We start from the raw sequence: 15,065 nt of genomic DNA, 5'->3' as shown, positions 1-15,065 counted from the left end.
ATGAGAAGCAGCCTTGACCGAAGCAGCCCCCGGCCTTAGCAGGCTCACCCCAGGGAGAAGCCGCCCTGCCTGGGCTTCTGCGGCCCCGGCAGCTCCCACTTCGGGACAGGAAGCTGGGCTCCCCCCCCCACCCCCCCCCCCTCCCATGGAGGGAGCGCGCAAGAGAGATTCATAACCCGGGTGTTTGTGTGTTCAGTGTGTCTAATCTGGGGGCTCCTAGAGTCGTGCTCTTGGGCCAGGTTGGTGCCTGAGTCACTTGGGTGGCCTCTGAAGGGCGGAGAAGCCAGCCGGACCGCGGGCTGCGGATCGTGGCCCGGGGCCCTGCTGGTCGTCATGGACAGAACGTGAAGGTCAGTGGACATTCTCCTGGGGCCAAGGGCTGGGGAAGGGGTCCCAGGAGATGGGACCTCGGGGGCCTGGTGGGGAAGCAGCCCAAGGCTTTTCAGCTCCCGGCAGCTGGTGCTGGGGACGTGGCTGTGGCCAAAGTTAAACGTTGGCGCGGGTTCCATGTGGTGAAGAACGGGAATTATTTCAGGCACTGACCCCCCTGGGCACATAGGGCACCTTACTCTGACCCTGGGTCGCTGGTGATCCGTCAAACCTCCTGCAGAAACAAGTACCCGGAGCGTTCCCCCCCCCTCTAGCTTTATGAAAGCAAAATCCTATTTTATACTGTTGTCGAGCAGGGGGACTGTGCTCTGTGTGTCGTAATTTGCATGGCCAGTTTCACGCAGGGAAGGTGGTTCTGTCCCGTTTCCCACTCCCGGGGCCGGCTGGGCTGCTCCTGCCCGCCCGGCTTTGTCGCCCCTCCTGCCCCCGTCTCCTTCCACTAGGATGACAATGAACAGTCAGGACATGGAACTTCAGGAGTCCATGATTTGGCTTTTATTTGAACCCAGGTCCCTCGTGGAGCCCGGGGGCAGACACTGGCCCGCAGCCTCCCCGCCGTCCTCTGGCCTGGACCACTGGCCTTGGACCGGTCAGTTGTTGAAGCGCAGCAGCTCCTCGTCTCCTGTGGACACAGAGGCTCTGGGTGTAGGTGTGGGGCTCGCCTGCGAGGCCAGGGCAGGGGGAGTTGGGAGGGGTGCCTCATGGAGGGGGAGAGGTAGCTTGGGCCGAGCTGGGGCCTGAGGCCAGAAACTCCCGCTTGCTGAATAGCTAGATGTCCCCACAGTGCATTCCACAGGATGGTCTGATTTTCTGCCTCTTCTGACTGACTTTAGGTGCCATTTCCCAGGGGGGAGATAGGGCACAGTAACCTCACGTGGCTGCTGTTCCTGCCATGCTATTACAGGCGTACCTCGGAGATATTGCGGGTTGGGGTTGGGTTCCAGACCAGCGTAGCAAAGCGACTACCACAGTAAAGTGAGTGGTAATATCTGTGAAGTGCAGTGAAGCGAGGTGGACCTGCCCTGTCCTCCTTATAGCATCGCCATCACTATCAGTAACAGGCGCCGTTCGCTGAGCACTACCCGTGCCAGGCACTGAGAAGTCTGGGAAATAAATCAGTGCTTTGTCCCATTTTATAAGAGAAAACTGAGGCTAAAACTGGCACCTGCCCAGTGGGGCCGGCCTGAATGTGGCAGCACCAGGATCAGTCCAGTTCTGCCAGGCTCCTCAGACTGCCCTGCACACCCTCTGTCTATACCCAGTACCCCAGGTACCGCATCCCAGCAGGGCTGAGGCCTGGGGCTTGGCCCCCCATGAAAGACAGGAAGCTGAGGCCCTGGGAGTGGGTGGGCTGGTCACCTGGTACAGAGCCCAGAGCTCAGCTCTCCAGGCCCTCACCTACAGGGCTCTCCCATCTGGACCCCAACAGCCCCTTGGCCCAGCCCGGCACCCCACAGGGCCTCCTACCGTCGCCAGGGACGCCGCAGTACTCCTTGCACTCCTTCTCGGAGTAGAACTTGTTGCCGTTGCCTTGGCAGCCCCCATATTGAAATCGGATGCACTTCCCCTGCAGGGCATCGAACGCCCAGAGCTCGATGAAGGCTCGGCAGGGCCCGGGGACTATGGGGAGGTTGCAGGCCGCTGTGGAGGGGAGGGAGGCGCAGCATTAGGAATCCTTCCGCTTGGCTAACCCGAGGCACAGGACCTGAACCAGGGGACCTTGCTCACCTAGACCACCTCGCCCCGTCTAGACTGGGGAGCTGGCGCCTATGAGAAGAAATCACTTGCCTACGGTCACCCATATGCAAACGGCACTTCCTAAGAGACTTCCGGAAACTCGCCCTGGATTTCCACCCCGGGAACACCCTCTCTTAGCCACCGGTTCTATTGGCAGGTGGTCCGTCTGGAGGACGGCGTTTCCAGCTGCAGCGCGCACAGTGGCAAAGGGCCCGGACTCACCCACGGTTCTGCAGGTCTGCAGACACTCCTTCTCCGAGACAAAGTTGTTGCCGTTGCCTAGGCAGCCTCCATATTGGAAAGGCTCACAGGCCATGGAGGAGCCGTTATAGAAATATCTCCTGACCATCCCCAGGCAAGGACCTTCTGCGTAGCCCAGTTGGCAGGCATCTGGGGAGGGGCGGAACAGCAGCACCTACTGAGTGCTTGCGTAGCTGCCAGCAGGCTGGACGCTTCCCAGGCGTCCTCTCAATTAGTCTTCACCTCTGCACCACGAGGAAGGATTACCAACTAATTTTATCGACGGCACTGACGCTGAGAGGTAAAGTGACTTGCCCAGGGTCACACAGAGCTGAGGTTCAAAATCATGTCTGTGGACTCCGAAATTAATGCTCATTTCACTCCAGAACACGGGGAGTTACCAGCAACCCACAGATCCACCATCCCATGTTGGCCCTGTCTGCCCAAAGCCTCTGTAATAGCAGTTGAGAACACACCAGCACCCAGGCCAGACAGCCTGACCTCTTCACTGAGCCGCACCCCCATGCCTTTATGGAGCAAAACCCTACCTGGATACCTGTACACAGCATTCATTCCCCTTCATCCACGAAGTCCTTGATCTCCTCACCCCTGCATCCTCGGAACTACTCCAGCCTCTTAGCTGACCCTCCCTTTTGGGTCCATCACTTTCTTCCCTGGCTGCCTCCCCCACTTGACCAGAAGTTCCAAAAAGACATGGATGCTGTGTCTCTGTGACTCCCGTGCCCAGCACACAGTCTGGGGCGGAGCAGGTTCCGTGTTTGCAGAGTGAGTTGTTGGTAAGTACTGTCAACTACACGAAGCCTCCTTCCCTCCTTCCCCCCCTTGCTCCCAGCCTGGTGGCCAGCTCAGCAGGTGGTTATGCTGTCGTACAGATGGGGAAAGCACAGCTGGGAGGCCACACCGTGAGACAGGGCGAGAACTGGCTTCTCGCCATGGAGCTGAACCCATGCTTCGTCTCCTCGCTCCCCTCACACCCCCTGCACAGGGCAGAGGACTTGATTTGCCTTTCCTAGGCCTAACCCTGGACTCTAGTAGGAAAAAAAAGGGATTTTATGGTCATGAGGGCAGCCAGAGTGAGTCAGCCATGGTCCTTCCTTTCTGGAGTCTGATAGAAGAGGATGAAAGGGTGCCTGATCATTACCTTCTTTCTTTGTTAAACCAGTTACCAGTTGCCCAGCCCCTGATCCTTCCTGTTCCTGGGGCAGCACAGCCCGCCGGGCTCTCTGGGGAGACAAAGAAAAGAAGCTGTTGCAGGCACCTTGCCACTATTGCTCACCTGTACCCCTATAATACATACACCATTTGCATTGGGAGTTAGGCTGTGGACAGAAGCACAGATACTAGACTGGCTAATGACCTGTTTTCCAGAGCACTTCAACCTGAATTCCAGAGTGGGCATCATGGGACAGATTTCTGCATTGAAATGGAAAATTAGAACCTCGAGGTGTAACAATACCTCACATCCCACCTCCAGCGGAAGTGCCAAAAGGATATAATTATGGAAAAGGAATCTACCCCACAGTTGGAAACCAAGGAAGGGTGGTGTTCCCATGTGAGCAGCTTGAAGGCACTGGATAGAGAAGATGTGGTACAGGTACACAATGGAATACTACTCAGCCGTAAGAAAGGAAGAAGTAGCGCCATTTGCAGCAACGTGGATAGACCTCGAGAACATGACGCTAGGTGAAGTCAGTCAGAAAAAGTTAAAAGAGCCATATGATTTCACTCATATGTGGGACAAAAACTGAAACTCGTGAACACAAACAGCAGTGTGGTGATGACCAGAGGGAAGGGATTGGGGGGAGCAAGGGGTCCTAATATATGGTCACAGGAGAAGATTTGACTTTGGGTGGTGGGCACAAGGTGCAATAATACAGATCTTGTAACGTAGAACCCCACACCTGAAACCTGTATGTTCATGTTGACCAGTCACCCCAATAAATTGAATAAAAACAAAACAAAACACAATGCATTTATAAGTTGTATGTTGGCTGTAATACATAGCATTTTTCTAGTCCTCCTCATTTATTGTTTAAGAAATAATAAGTACTAGGAATAGAGGCTCAACAAGAGACAATGAACCAGCCCCCACACAACTTAGACACTAGGGAGAGAGAGAGCACGAAAAAAATGTAATACACGTTAAAGTAAACTCATCTTAATGTAAAATTAAAATTACATTTTTAACGCTGTAATTTTATGCCTCAAAGCTTTCCTAGAAAGAGTTTCATCTTATTTTAAAGCAGCTTTATATTTGTTGATACAGAGTTTGACGCACCGAAAGACTCACCTTTGAGTAGCATTAAAGTCTCGAAACCCTCGCAAAGATCAGCGAGACTATCTAAATACCAGTACATATGCTTATCCCCCAAACGCTGCTAGTTGGGAAGAAGCTCTCTATGAAAGAACAATTTACAAAGTTCCTCCGCATCATTTTCCTAAAAATTAGACATTCGATAATATTTGAATGTTGAAACAACAGAACTGAAATTTGTCATTTAAAAAAAATACAGCTTTGCCAGAAGAAGATGGAATGTTCATGTCCGGTAGCTGTAATGCAGATTTTTAGAAAGCTTGTCACAACATTCTGCATATCATACTTTTGAAAACAATGGTCTGGTGCCATCGAAATCCCGAAGTGAAATTGTCTGCGTGGAAGTTGAAACACAATCACTACTTCCCTTGAAATTGGGGACTCTCAAGATTCCACAGTCTCCACACACCCCAAGGAGACGAAGCCTTGCCCTCGCCCTTTCGGGGTAGCATTTGCTAGAGGGGGGATGTCAACGGAAGCAAAACGAGTTAAAAGCCTTACTTGTCCTCCTGCAGGCTCGTAGGGGCCGTTGAAGGTGCCAGTGCCAACGGCGACGGGAAACTGTGAGTAGAAAGCACATATTGGAGTTACTGGTTACATTAGACCAGTGTGCACCAACCGGCATCGCACAATACCAAGGACAGAACGTCAGTTCATGCTTGCTGTTAATCCCTTAAAGGAACAACAAAGCAGTGCTGAATTCCTGAATTGATTCGTGGGCAGAGGCAAGTGTTATTCCTAAAAGCAATGAAGAATCCAAGGGTAAATGCCACATTTACTGGAAATCAATAATCAGGATCCTCCAGTAGCGGGGAAAGGTCTGGAAGGCTTGGATTCTATGTGTGATGGGGTCATTAACTAGGGAAATTTGGAGAATGTAGAAAGTCATTAACTAGGAAAATGAAATCAGTCCAAGTGGCCTTGTTCAGTATCTACAATTGTTCAGCACTGATCTTGGCCCTGGGGGGAGACTGCAAAGATGTGTGAGAAGACATCATCTCCACCTCACTGGGTAGACAAGTCTGCACACATGGAACCGTAAGCCAAGAGAAAAGCAGCAGCATCATAACAACTAATTAATAAAAAAAATTAATAATAACACCAGCCCCCAAACGACTGGGGCTTATGGCGACAGCAATGATCTGGACAACGTAAAGAAAAAGGGGACAGCAGATGGAACATTTGTCCTTCAAATCACAGAGACAACAGACCTCCTCTAAGAGTGGTTTCTCATAGCCTTGACGTTGCTTGGAGCCTTCTTTGAGAAAGAGGTCTCTTGTGGTAAAGAAATATCTACTTGGAGTTCAAGAAGTCCACTTCATTTTTTAAAAAATTCATATAAAACGACTGGAAGCTTTTAAAATCAGAAGTAGCATCTGTAATATCATCCCACTTACTAAGAGTCTATCTAAGCCTGTGCCTCTGTCTCCCCAACCTTCCTGCTGATTGGCCTTCCCACGTGCGTGCACGTCAGGATTCCTGGAATGAAGTGAATGCCGGTAGTTTCCAGGTGGTGGGATTTTTAAAGAACGTTAATTTTGTTAATAATACTTTTCTGCATTGTTTTAATTCTTTATATAAGTTAGTTTTTATAAAATCAATGGTAGTTTTTCTTTAAAGTGTAGAAGCAAACAATACGTTAACTGTTAATTCTATGCGGGAATACGGACATTGTCCTTTTTTTTTTTTTTTGCTTTCTTGTAGTTTTTCAATTTTCAAGGATATGTTTCTAAGTAAACATTATATATATTTTTACACACATATATAGATTTGCACACACATTGGCAGGATAAATTAGGCTACACGGTTTTCAAATAATCAGAGAAAAAAAGAATGGATAAAGCTCAGTCAATATGGCAAGAAGCGGGAAAATAGAACAGAGGCGTAAGGAAGCCCCAGATCCAAAGGCAGCCGAGACGTTCTGCCCGGTGGTGTGAGAAGCTGCTTGCTCTCGGGTTCGTTTGTTTGTTTTTTAAGATGAAGTCATTTTATTTTCATTTACTGAGTATTGTTATTTCATGATTAAATACTTCACTGGGTTGAGGCACCATGCTAAGTCCTTCTGTAACCTCTCATTGAATTCTAGCTCCTGGAAGGCAACTACCTACTCCATTTCATACGTGAGAAAAGTGAGGTCCAGGTGGTGCCGCAAGAAGCCTAAATGGCAGAACCAAGATTGAGCCCAGGTGGGACTGACCTCAAACCCCCTGCCCCTCGCTGCCTTCCCCCAACCCTCTCAATGGCCCCCCACCACTCCCACCGCCCCCACTACAGCGGGACCTAAGCAAGGGCAGCAAAAATCAAGCGGGGGTTGGGGGGTGGAGTAGGGGAAAGAGTACTCACTGGGGGTGAAGTGGGACCTGGTTCCTGCTCCCCAGGGACACACTCTCCTAGATCAGAGGGCAGGAGACGGAGGTGAATAAGAGGACCACACATGGGGGGCATCCTAAACCAGAGAGGGCTTTGCTGCTTTCATGGTGCTGGCTGCCACCAGGTGGCATCGCACTGGGAACTGTCTCCTGCAACAGCCCACTCATGAATGGCTCCACCCACGTGGCTTACTGAAGGTCATTCATGAGAAAAGCTACAGGCTGGTGGCTGCACCATCTTCACCATCGGCGTCATCTCCACCCCACGCCACCACCAGCATGTCCTCTGCACCATCACAGGGCAGCAATGGCTAACATTTGTTGAGCGCTTACTAGACACCGGGCACAGTGCTATTGTATTTAACGGCGTTATCTCACTGACTCCTCACAGTGACTTATATGGGAGACATTGTTATCCCCATTTTACAGATGAGGAAATTGAGGCTCTGGAAGACTGACCAGCCAGACGCCAGCCACACAGCTCAGTTGGAACCTAGGTGCTCTAACTCTGGAGGCCATGCCTCAGCCCTAACACTCTATTACCTCTAAGAGGTACCTGTGGAGTCTGGCTATCGCCTCACTTAGACACGTGGCAGTAGAGTGAACATTGAACTGGTTCTAGTCCAGGCTCTGCCAAGTTCACGCTGTGTGACTTGGAGCAAATCCAGGGGCCCCAGCTGCCTTCTCTGTATCGAGGGAAGAGGACTGCCGCTCTGCTTACCTCAGAGGGTTACAAGGCAGACCCAGGGGCTAGGAAGATGTTCTCTGGGGGCCGTGGAGGATGAGGAGGAGACAGAAATGTGAGGTGGGGTGGGGGTGCCACTTACCTCTGTTGGCCATGGTGTAGATAGAGTCCTCGGGGATGCCCACACCCAGGGCGACCTCCCTGAACTCCTGCAGCAGGCTCTCCCGGAGCTGTGGCCCCCGCCCTGTAAGTGGGAAGCAGAGAAGACTCCTAGAACCGCAGGGCCTGGGCTGGCAGGACCTGCGAGGATTTTGCCCAGGATTTTCATTAGGGGAAAGTTGAAAACCATTGGTCCAATTTGACCTCTTCAGTACAGGATGGAAAGGTCAGATCCAGAAAAGGAAGCAGGGTCCCTCCCAACCCCCCGCTCCCACACAGGGCTCTTCCACGGGTTCCTCAACGGCCCGGAGGCTCTGGCATTCTCCGGTCTGGAATTTTAGACATCAAAAGAGGATTCTGCCTTAAACCGGAGACTGAGTTCTGCCTCCTCCAGGCAAAGCAAATGCTCCCACATGTCCTGTAACGGAAGTTTTATCCGAAGGGAAAAGCAAAACTCCCCGTTGCTCCCCACGCCACTGTCCCTAAGCCACGGGCCCCTCCCACCCCCAGCTCCAGTGAGCTTAGCTGCTTCCAGCCTTTACCGTAGAGCTTGGCAGTAATCGTGGGTCCGTGGCGGCGGCTGAATTTCTTGCTCAGAATAATGGCATACTCATCGTAGTTGGTGTGGACCACATAGGACTCGATGCTGATGTTCCATTCTGCATGGGAGATGCGGGAAGACAAGGGGCTCAGCGGTCAGGAGACGCCTCTGGTCCGTGATTCTTCACCTGTTCACCCACACATCAGCTATTCAGCCATCCTGCCTACCCATCCCTTCCATATTCCTGTTGATCTATTCACCCATCTCCTCCGTATAGTTATCATTAATTCATCGGCCATCACTTCATCCATCCCTCTTCTCCATATATCAATCCATAAATGGATCCATTTTCCTTCATCCCTCCCTCCTTCCTTCCTTCTCTCCTTTCTTTCCTTCTTCTTTCCTCCATCCCTGAAATCATCAGTTTATCTGTCAGATGAGGATTAATTCACTTATCTGCCATTCATACATATGTTTATTCATTTACCAAACGTTTGTTTGTTCTCTCACTACGATCATCCATCTACCCAAACATTCACATACTCAACCCCAAGCACAATTAGCCAACACACAGAGCATATTCAATAAGCATTTGCTGGATAAGTGAATACACTCATGTCCAAGTCCCTCTATCACATGGCGCCATGCACTCTGTACATGGTAGATGCTTGGCAAACCTTTATCAGCTGATGCCTAACATGAAGACTGGTGAAATCTTGATATTATCCTCACATTCACACCATCACTCTAATTCTGGGTGTGCATGTGTGAGAGAGTGATAGAGAGACAGAAGGAAGGAGGGAAAGAGGAGGAGGAGGAGGAGGAGGGGGAGGAGGAGGAGGGGGAGGAGGAGGAGGAGGAAGAGGAGGAGGGGGAGGAGGAGGGGGGGGAGAAGGAGGGGGAGGAGGGGGAGGAGGAGGGGGGGAGGAGGAGGGGGAGGGGGGAGGAGGGGAGGAGGAGGGGGAGGAGGAGGGGGAGGAGGTAGAGGGGGAGGAGGAGGGGGAGGAGGGGAGGGGGAGGGGGAGGGGGGAGGAGGAGGGGGAGGGGGGAGGAGGAGGAGGAGGGGGGAGGAGGTAGAGGGGGAGGAGGGGGAGGGGGGAGGAGGGGAGGAGGACGGGGAGGAGGTAGAGGGGGAGGAGGAGGGGGAGGGGGAGGGGGAGGGGGAGGAGGTAGAGGGGGAGGAGGAGGGGGAGGAGGTAGAGGGGGAGGAGGAGGGGGAGGGGGGAGGAGGGGAGGAGGAGGGGGAGGGGTAGGGGGAGGGGGGAGGAGGGGAGGAGGAGGGGGAGGAGGTAGAGGGGGAGGAGGAGGGGGAGGAGGAGGAGGGGGAGGGGTAGGGGTAGGGGTAGGAGGAGGGGGAGGGGGAGGGGGAGGAGGAGGAGGGGGAGGGGGAGGGGTAGGGGTAGGAGGAGGGGGAGGGGTAGGGGGAGGGGGGAGGAGGGGAGGAGGAGGGGGAGGAGGTAGAGGGGGAGGAGGAGGGGGAGGAGGAGGAGGGGGAGGGGTAGGGGTAGGGGTAGGGGGAGGGGGAGGGGGAGGGGGGAGGAGGGGAGGAGGAGGGGGAGGAGGTAGAGGGGGAGGAGGAGGGGGAGGGGGGAGGAGGGGGAGGAGGAGGGGGAGGAGGTAGAGGGGGAGGAGGAGGGGGAGGAGGGGGGGGGAGGAGGAGGAGGGGGAGGAGGGGGGGAGGAGGAGGGGGAGGGGTAGGAGGAGGGGGAGGAAGCATTTGGAAGAAGGCTAGATGACATCGGGAAAACAGGAGGAACGGTTAGAGGGGGAGACAAGGAAAGAGAACTGAAGACATCAAGGTATTGTCCCGCGAAGGAGAGAGCTGTGGTGTCTCCCCTGACTCCACCTACTGGATTTGTGATAGAGGAACTTCCCCTCGGTGTCTGTCTTCTCGTAAGTCCCAGAGAGTTCCTCACAGACGCCTCTCCTGGAAGTGAACAAACCACAGGCGAGGTAAATGCGGGTAGAGGCCATGGTCCTACACCCTTCTCCTTCCTGTTCTCCCCAAATGTCTCTCTCTCTCTTTTTTTTTAATTGGAAGGTAACATTTTCAGTTATCTTGTTTAACCCTCACATCAGCCTTGGGGGACATCTCATCCGTTTCACATATGAGGGGATCGAGAGACAGAGAAAAAAGGGACTAATCCATGCCATCGCTTAGCAAAGTGAGTACTAAAAGTCAGCTTCCTTCACCAAATCTGCACATTATGTCGATTCACTGGGAAGTCTGAGGGGTGAAGTAATGCCTTCGTTGGTTACTCTGTGTCTCTCTTGCCCCAGCTCCCTTACTTGTGAAATGGGGGTAATGATAGTGCCTACCTCACATTGTGGCTGAGAGGATCCAATGAGGTTTTGAATGTAAAGAGCTTAGCGTAAGCACTACGCACATCGTAGCTGTTATTGTTACGAGCATTACTTATCGAGCAGCATCGGTGTGCCAGGCACTGTGCTACATGCTGGGGATACAGAGGGAGGGCAAGACAGGCCCTGTCCCCGTGTGAAGCTTACAATTGGGTGGGACAGGGGGCAGGCCAGAGGCCGATGCAGCCAAGTGTGCCACATGCAGGAAGCATGAGGTGCTCCAAGAGCACAAAGGAAGGCATGTAACCTGAACCTGCAGTGGTCAGGGAGGGCTTCCTGGAGGAAGTGACATAGAACCTGAGTCCTGAAGGATCCATAGGAATTAGTCCAGGGAGGTGGGGAGAGGTTTTCCCAGTAGAAGGAATATATGGTGCTAAGGCCGAGAGGTAGGAGAGGATGAAGGATTCCGGGAACTGAAAGAAGGTCCGCTTGGGTCACAGAGTTCCTGGGAGAGAGTGGGGCAGGGGATGGTGAGTGCTGGGGGCAGGGGGGCCTTGAAGGCCATGTCAAAGGGGTTGAATTTTATTCCCAAGGGCAGTAGGGAGCGATGGAAATGTTTCAGCAGATTTGAGTTTTTTGAAAGGTCTTTCTGGTTGCTGGGTGAAGAATGAATTGAATGGAAGGTTCGAGATTAGAGGTGGGGAGAAAAGCAGAGAGGCTGTTGTAGACGAGGAGGAAAGAAAAGGGGTGGCTTGGACCGCGGCTAGTGACCGGGAAGAGGGGAGAAGTGAACAGATTGGAGAGAATCCAGAAGAGAATGGACGGGGCTTGATGATGGCCTGACTGACAGCAGGGAGAAGGATCCAGGCCAGCCCTCTCCCACCCAGTTCCAGGTTGGGACCCTGGTGGGCGGAAGTGCCCTTACTGAGCTAAGGGATGCCCAAAAGCAAGAGCGGATTGAAGAGCTGGCATAGCGTTGGAGGCACCGCCCGCGAGGTGCAGAGGGGACGGTTAGAAGGGACGCCCTGTTGGTGGAGCAAAGCAGAGAGATCCGCAGCTCAGAGGCCAGGGCCTGGCTGGAAGGAGAGGTCTGCCGCTTTCCAGGGTGGGGTGGGCCCTGGTCCCCCTCCCCTCCCACCCCATCCCCAAGCTCACCGCCAACGAGTAATGGTCGTGCTGATCTGCCTCTCGGTCGCTCCCTCTCTCAGCAGCAGCGTGCTCACGGTCAGCCTGTCCTTGAACCGCACCAGCCAGGGGCAGGTGGAGCCTATGGCCACGTGGAACCATTTCCCGTAGAACTAGGAGGCAGCCACAGTGCTTGGGGTTGGGATTTGCCTCTGGCCTTGGGGAAGACTTGGCAGATGTCTGCTCCCCTCCCTCTTTTGAATGACTCAATTTTTATGTGACAACATCTTATCGCTAATTGGAGGCCACACAGCTTCAAGGGCGGATGGAGCCCGAATGGTGGAACTTCAGGCACCGTGGCAAGCTTGGAGTGGGGAGGTTCAGGCGCCCCCCCCCCCCAAGAAGGCCTTACTCTGCTGAGAGCTGAGGGCTGTGCTCACTGGGATGGGGTCCACAGCCTCGTGCCCTGAGGTCTCTGTCCTGCTTCTCTTTTCCCATAACCCCACATGTCCACCTTGTGCCACCCAGGCCTGTGAGGGCAGGGGACCCGGGACAGGCTAACGGGTGCTGTGGGATGCAGTGAGTGATTAAAGGGTGAGGGCTGGGCATTGTGGGCGGCTGCAGGGGTAGCAGTCAGCATAAAACCTTCTCCGGATGGGTTCGAAGGTGAGGGCATTGGACTTGGGATGTCAGACGAGTCCCATAGAATGGCAGGTGCATGGAGTTGTCGCTTCAACAAGACCCAGACAGTCTGAGCAGGAAAAACATTTAGGAACCCGGCCCTGAGTTCCAGATGGGGAGAGTGAGACCCCAGCTCACCGCCGTCACCCCATCACCCGGAGGACAGCCTTACCCTGGACACGTCGAAGTTCTCTTGCACTTGGATGTTGTCCGGCAGCGTGGGCACAGGGTTGGCACTCACCGCCAGGCAGGCGGTCAGCAGCACAAACGGGGCCCCGAGACTCCACATGGCTCTGGCTCCTCTACCAAGGGGGTCACTCACAGGCTCAGTGGGGACAGAGGAGCTCCCTGACCGAGGCGGCTGCAAACTGAGGCTGGGGAAGGGACCTTTGGCTTATAGGCGACTTTGGTGTTTGCCCTGCTCAGCCAGGACCAATCAGGGCCCCAAGGCCAGGGCTGGTCGATCCCTGTAGTGCCCTGGCTGGGGCCAGGAGGTCTGTTTCAGAGGAGGCGTTGACCAAACACAACAGGCCAGCTGCAGCCCAGGCTGGGTTCAGTCCCAGAAAGGCTCCCCCAGAAACACCCACCTGTCATGGGCATGTGAGGGTGAAGGACCCAGGTAGCCCTGAACTCGCTGCTGGTCATTTCACCTGCACAACCTGTGAGTCAGGAGGATCAGCCTGATTGAGCCCATTTCTCACATGAGAAAACTGAGGCCCAGGGAGAGGAAGTGACGTATCAGAGACCATAGGGAAGTCTATGACCTCCTGTCCCCAGGGTTCCTTCTCTCACCACTGCTTTCCCATAGCCTCAGCAAGTTATAGTAGAAACAATGATGACGATGATGATGATGATAATGATGATGATGATGATAGCTTCCATTCACTGAGCACCTGCAATGTTCCAGCACTTAACACTGACCAGGAACTGAACTCAATCCCCACAACCACCCCATACACGAGGTGCAGGTCCCCCTCTTACAGACAGGAAATGTGAGTCTCTGAGAGGTAAATGACTTGCCCAGGGTCTCACGTCTGGTTGGTGGCGTTGCTGGAGGAGGCAGCATTTGGTGTGGTTGAGAGCATGGGCTCAGGAGCCAGACTGCCTTCTGTGCAGTCTGGGGTGCGGAGAAGTGGGAGCGGGAAGGCCTGGCTCCCGGTTCTGTGTGACTTTGCAGTGACTTTCCCTCTCTGAAGCCCGCTTTCCTCCGTCCCCATTCTGTCTGCCAAGAGGCTGAGGCCATGTGTGTGACAGTCCACTGTCCTACCTGTGTGCTAGGCCCAGGCGTGCCCGTCTTTGAAGAAACCGGGCCTAGTATAAGAATGGCATATAACAAGGAGTCATTAATAATTGAAAGAGAGCCTGGCTGTGGTGGCTCAGTGGATTGAGCATCATCCCATGGACCAAGAGATCCTGGGTTCGATTCCCAATCAGGGCACATGTCCAGGTTGCGGGCTCGATCTCCAGTAGGGGGCATGCAGGAGGCAGCTAATCGATGATTCTCTCTCATCATTGATGTTTCTCTCTCTCTCTCTCTCTCCCTCTCCCTTCCTCTCTGAAATCAATAAAAATACATTTATAAAAAAAAGAATCAATATTGGAAAAACCACAATGGAAATAGAACGCCCTATTAAGGCTGCCTTCAGCGTGCCACGATGGCTCCTCTGACCGTCACAGCAGGTCTGCAAGAGACTGTCGGGCCCCCTGGCTCACGGGAAGCCCGAGGCACACGGGTGCAGGAGAACCTGGGCCCCTTTGGACAGGGCTGCTCGTCCAGCCACGCAGCCTCTCCTGGGGGAGGGGAGAGGCCAGAGGCCCAGCCAGGATGTGACTTCTCCTGCTCCGGGGCTGTTTGCTCTCTCGAGATTATTAACCAGCACAGAGGGAGAAACCCTGCCAAGGCCCACTGGACTTTGAGCTGCTTTTAAAAAATTAACCCCGGACTCAAAGATGCACGGCTGGTCGTCAGGAGGTGCTGGCCCCTCTTTCCTCTCTGGCCATCGGGGTGGGGCGATGGAGGCTCTGGGTCCCTGTCCTCCTAGGGGACGCAGGGATCCAAGATACCTGGCCCGATCTGGAACCATGTCAAGGGGAAGGGCCCGTGCAGGAGGCTTCGGAGCCTCAGAGGTGTCCTGAGCCGTGGGGAAGAGAGGCCTCATGATCAGATGAAAACACGGGTTCTATACCCTACCCGGTTTGGCTCAGTGGATGGAGCGTCGGCCTGCGGACTGGAAGGTCCCGGGTTCAATTCCGGTCAGGGGCATGTACCTTGGTTGCGGGCACATCCCTAGTGGGAGGTGTGCAGGAGGCAGCTGATCGATGTTTCTCTCGCATCGATGTTTCTAACTCTCTATCCCTCTACCTCCCTCTCTGTAAAAAATCAATAAAAAAATATTAATAAAAAAAAGAAAACACGGGTTCTGGGAGGGAATGGAACTTGTTCAAGGTCATCCAGCTTGTGGCCGAGCGGGGGGACAGATTAGACTAATGTTCAACACCCTG

At 53.7% G+C, this 15,065-nt stretch overlaps 1 protein-coding gene across 2 annotated transcripts; it reads right to left on the bottom strand.

Annotated features, from left to right (window-relative positions):
• Positions 1-899: 899 nt before the first annotated feature.
• On the bottom strand, positions 900-12,952 carry AMBP (alpha-1-microglobulin/bikunin precursor). 2 transcript variants are annotated; one of them, XM_059657892.1, is made up of 11 exons: positions 12,736-12,952; positions 11,913-12,055; positions 10,307-10,383; positions 8,458-8,574; positions 7,899-8,000; positions 7,046-7,092; positions 5,204-5,263; positions 3,530-3,611; positions 2,350-2,517; positions 1,858-2,031; positions 900-1,012 (listed from the first exon to the last, which is right to left on the bottom strand). In XM_059657892.1, exons 1-11 carry the CDS (start codon positions 12,850-12,852, stop codon positions 981-983), a joined length of 1,119 nt encoding a protein of 372 aa, XP_059513875.1. In that variant the 5' UTR covers positions 12,853-12,952; the 3' UTR covers positions 900-980. The 2 variants fall into 2 exon arrangements, with proteins under 2 accessions (XP_059513875.1, XP_059513876.1); XM_059657893.1 differs by lacking the exon at positions 5,204-5,263 and having other exon boundaries at positions 906-1,012.
• Positions 12,953-15,065: the final 2,113 nt, after the last annotated feature.

This window comes from Myotis daubentonii, chromosome 11 (assembly GCF_963259705.1).
Source record: "Myotis daubentonii chromosome 11, mMyoDau2.1, whole genome shotgun sequence".
NCBI lineage: Eukaryota > Metazoa > Chordata > Mammalia > Chiroptera > Vespertilionidae > Myotis > Myotis daubentonii.
This window is presented reverse-complemented; position numbering and strand designations above follow the sequence as displayed.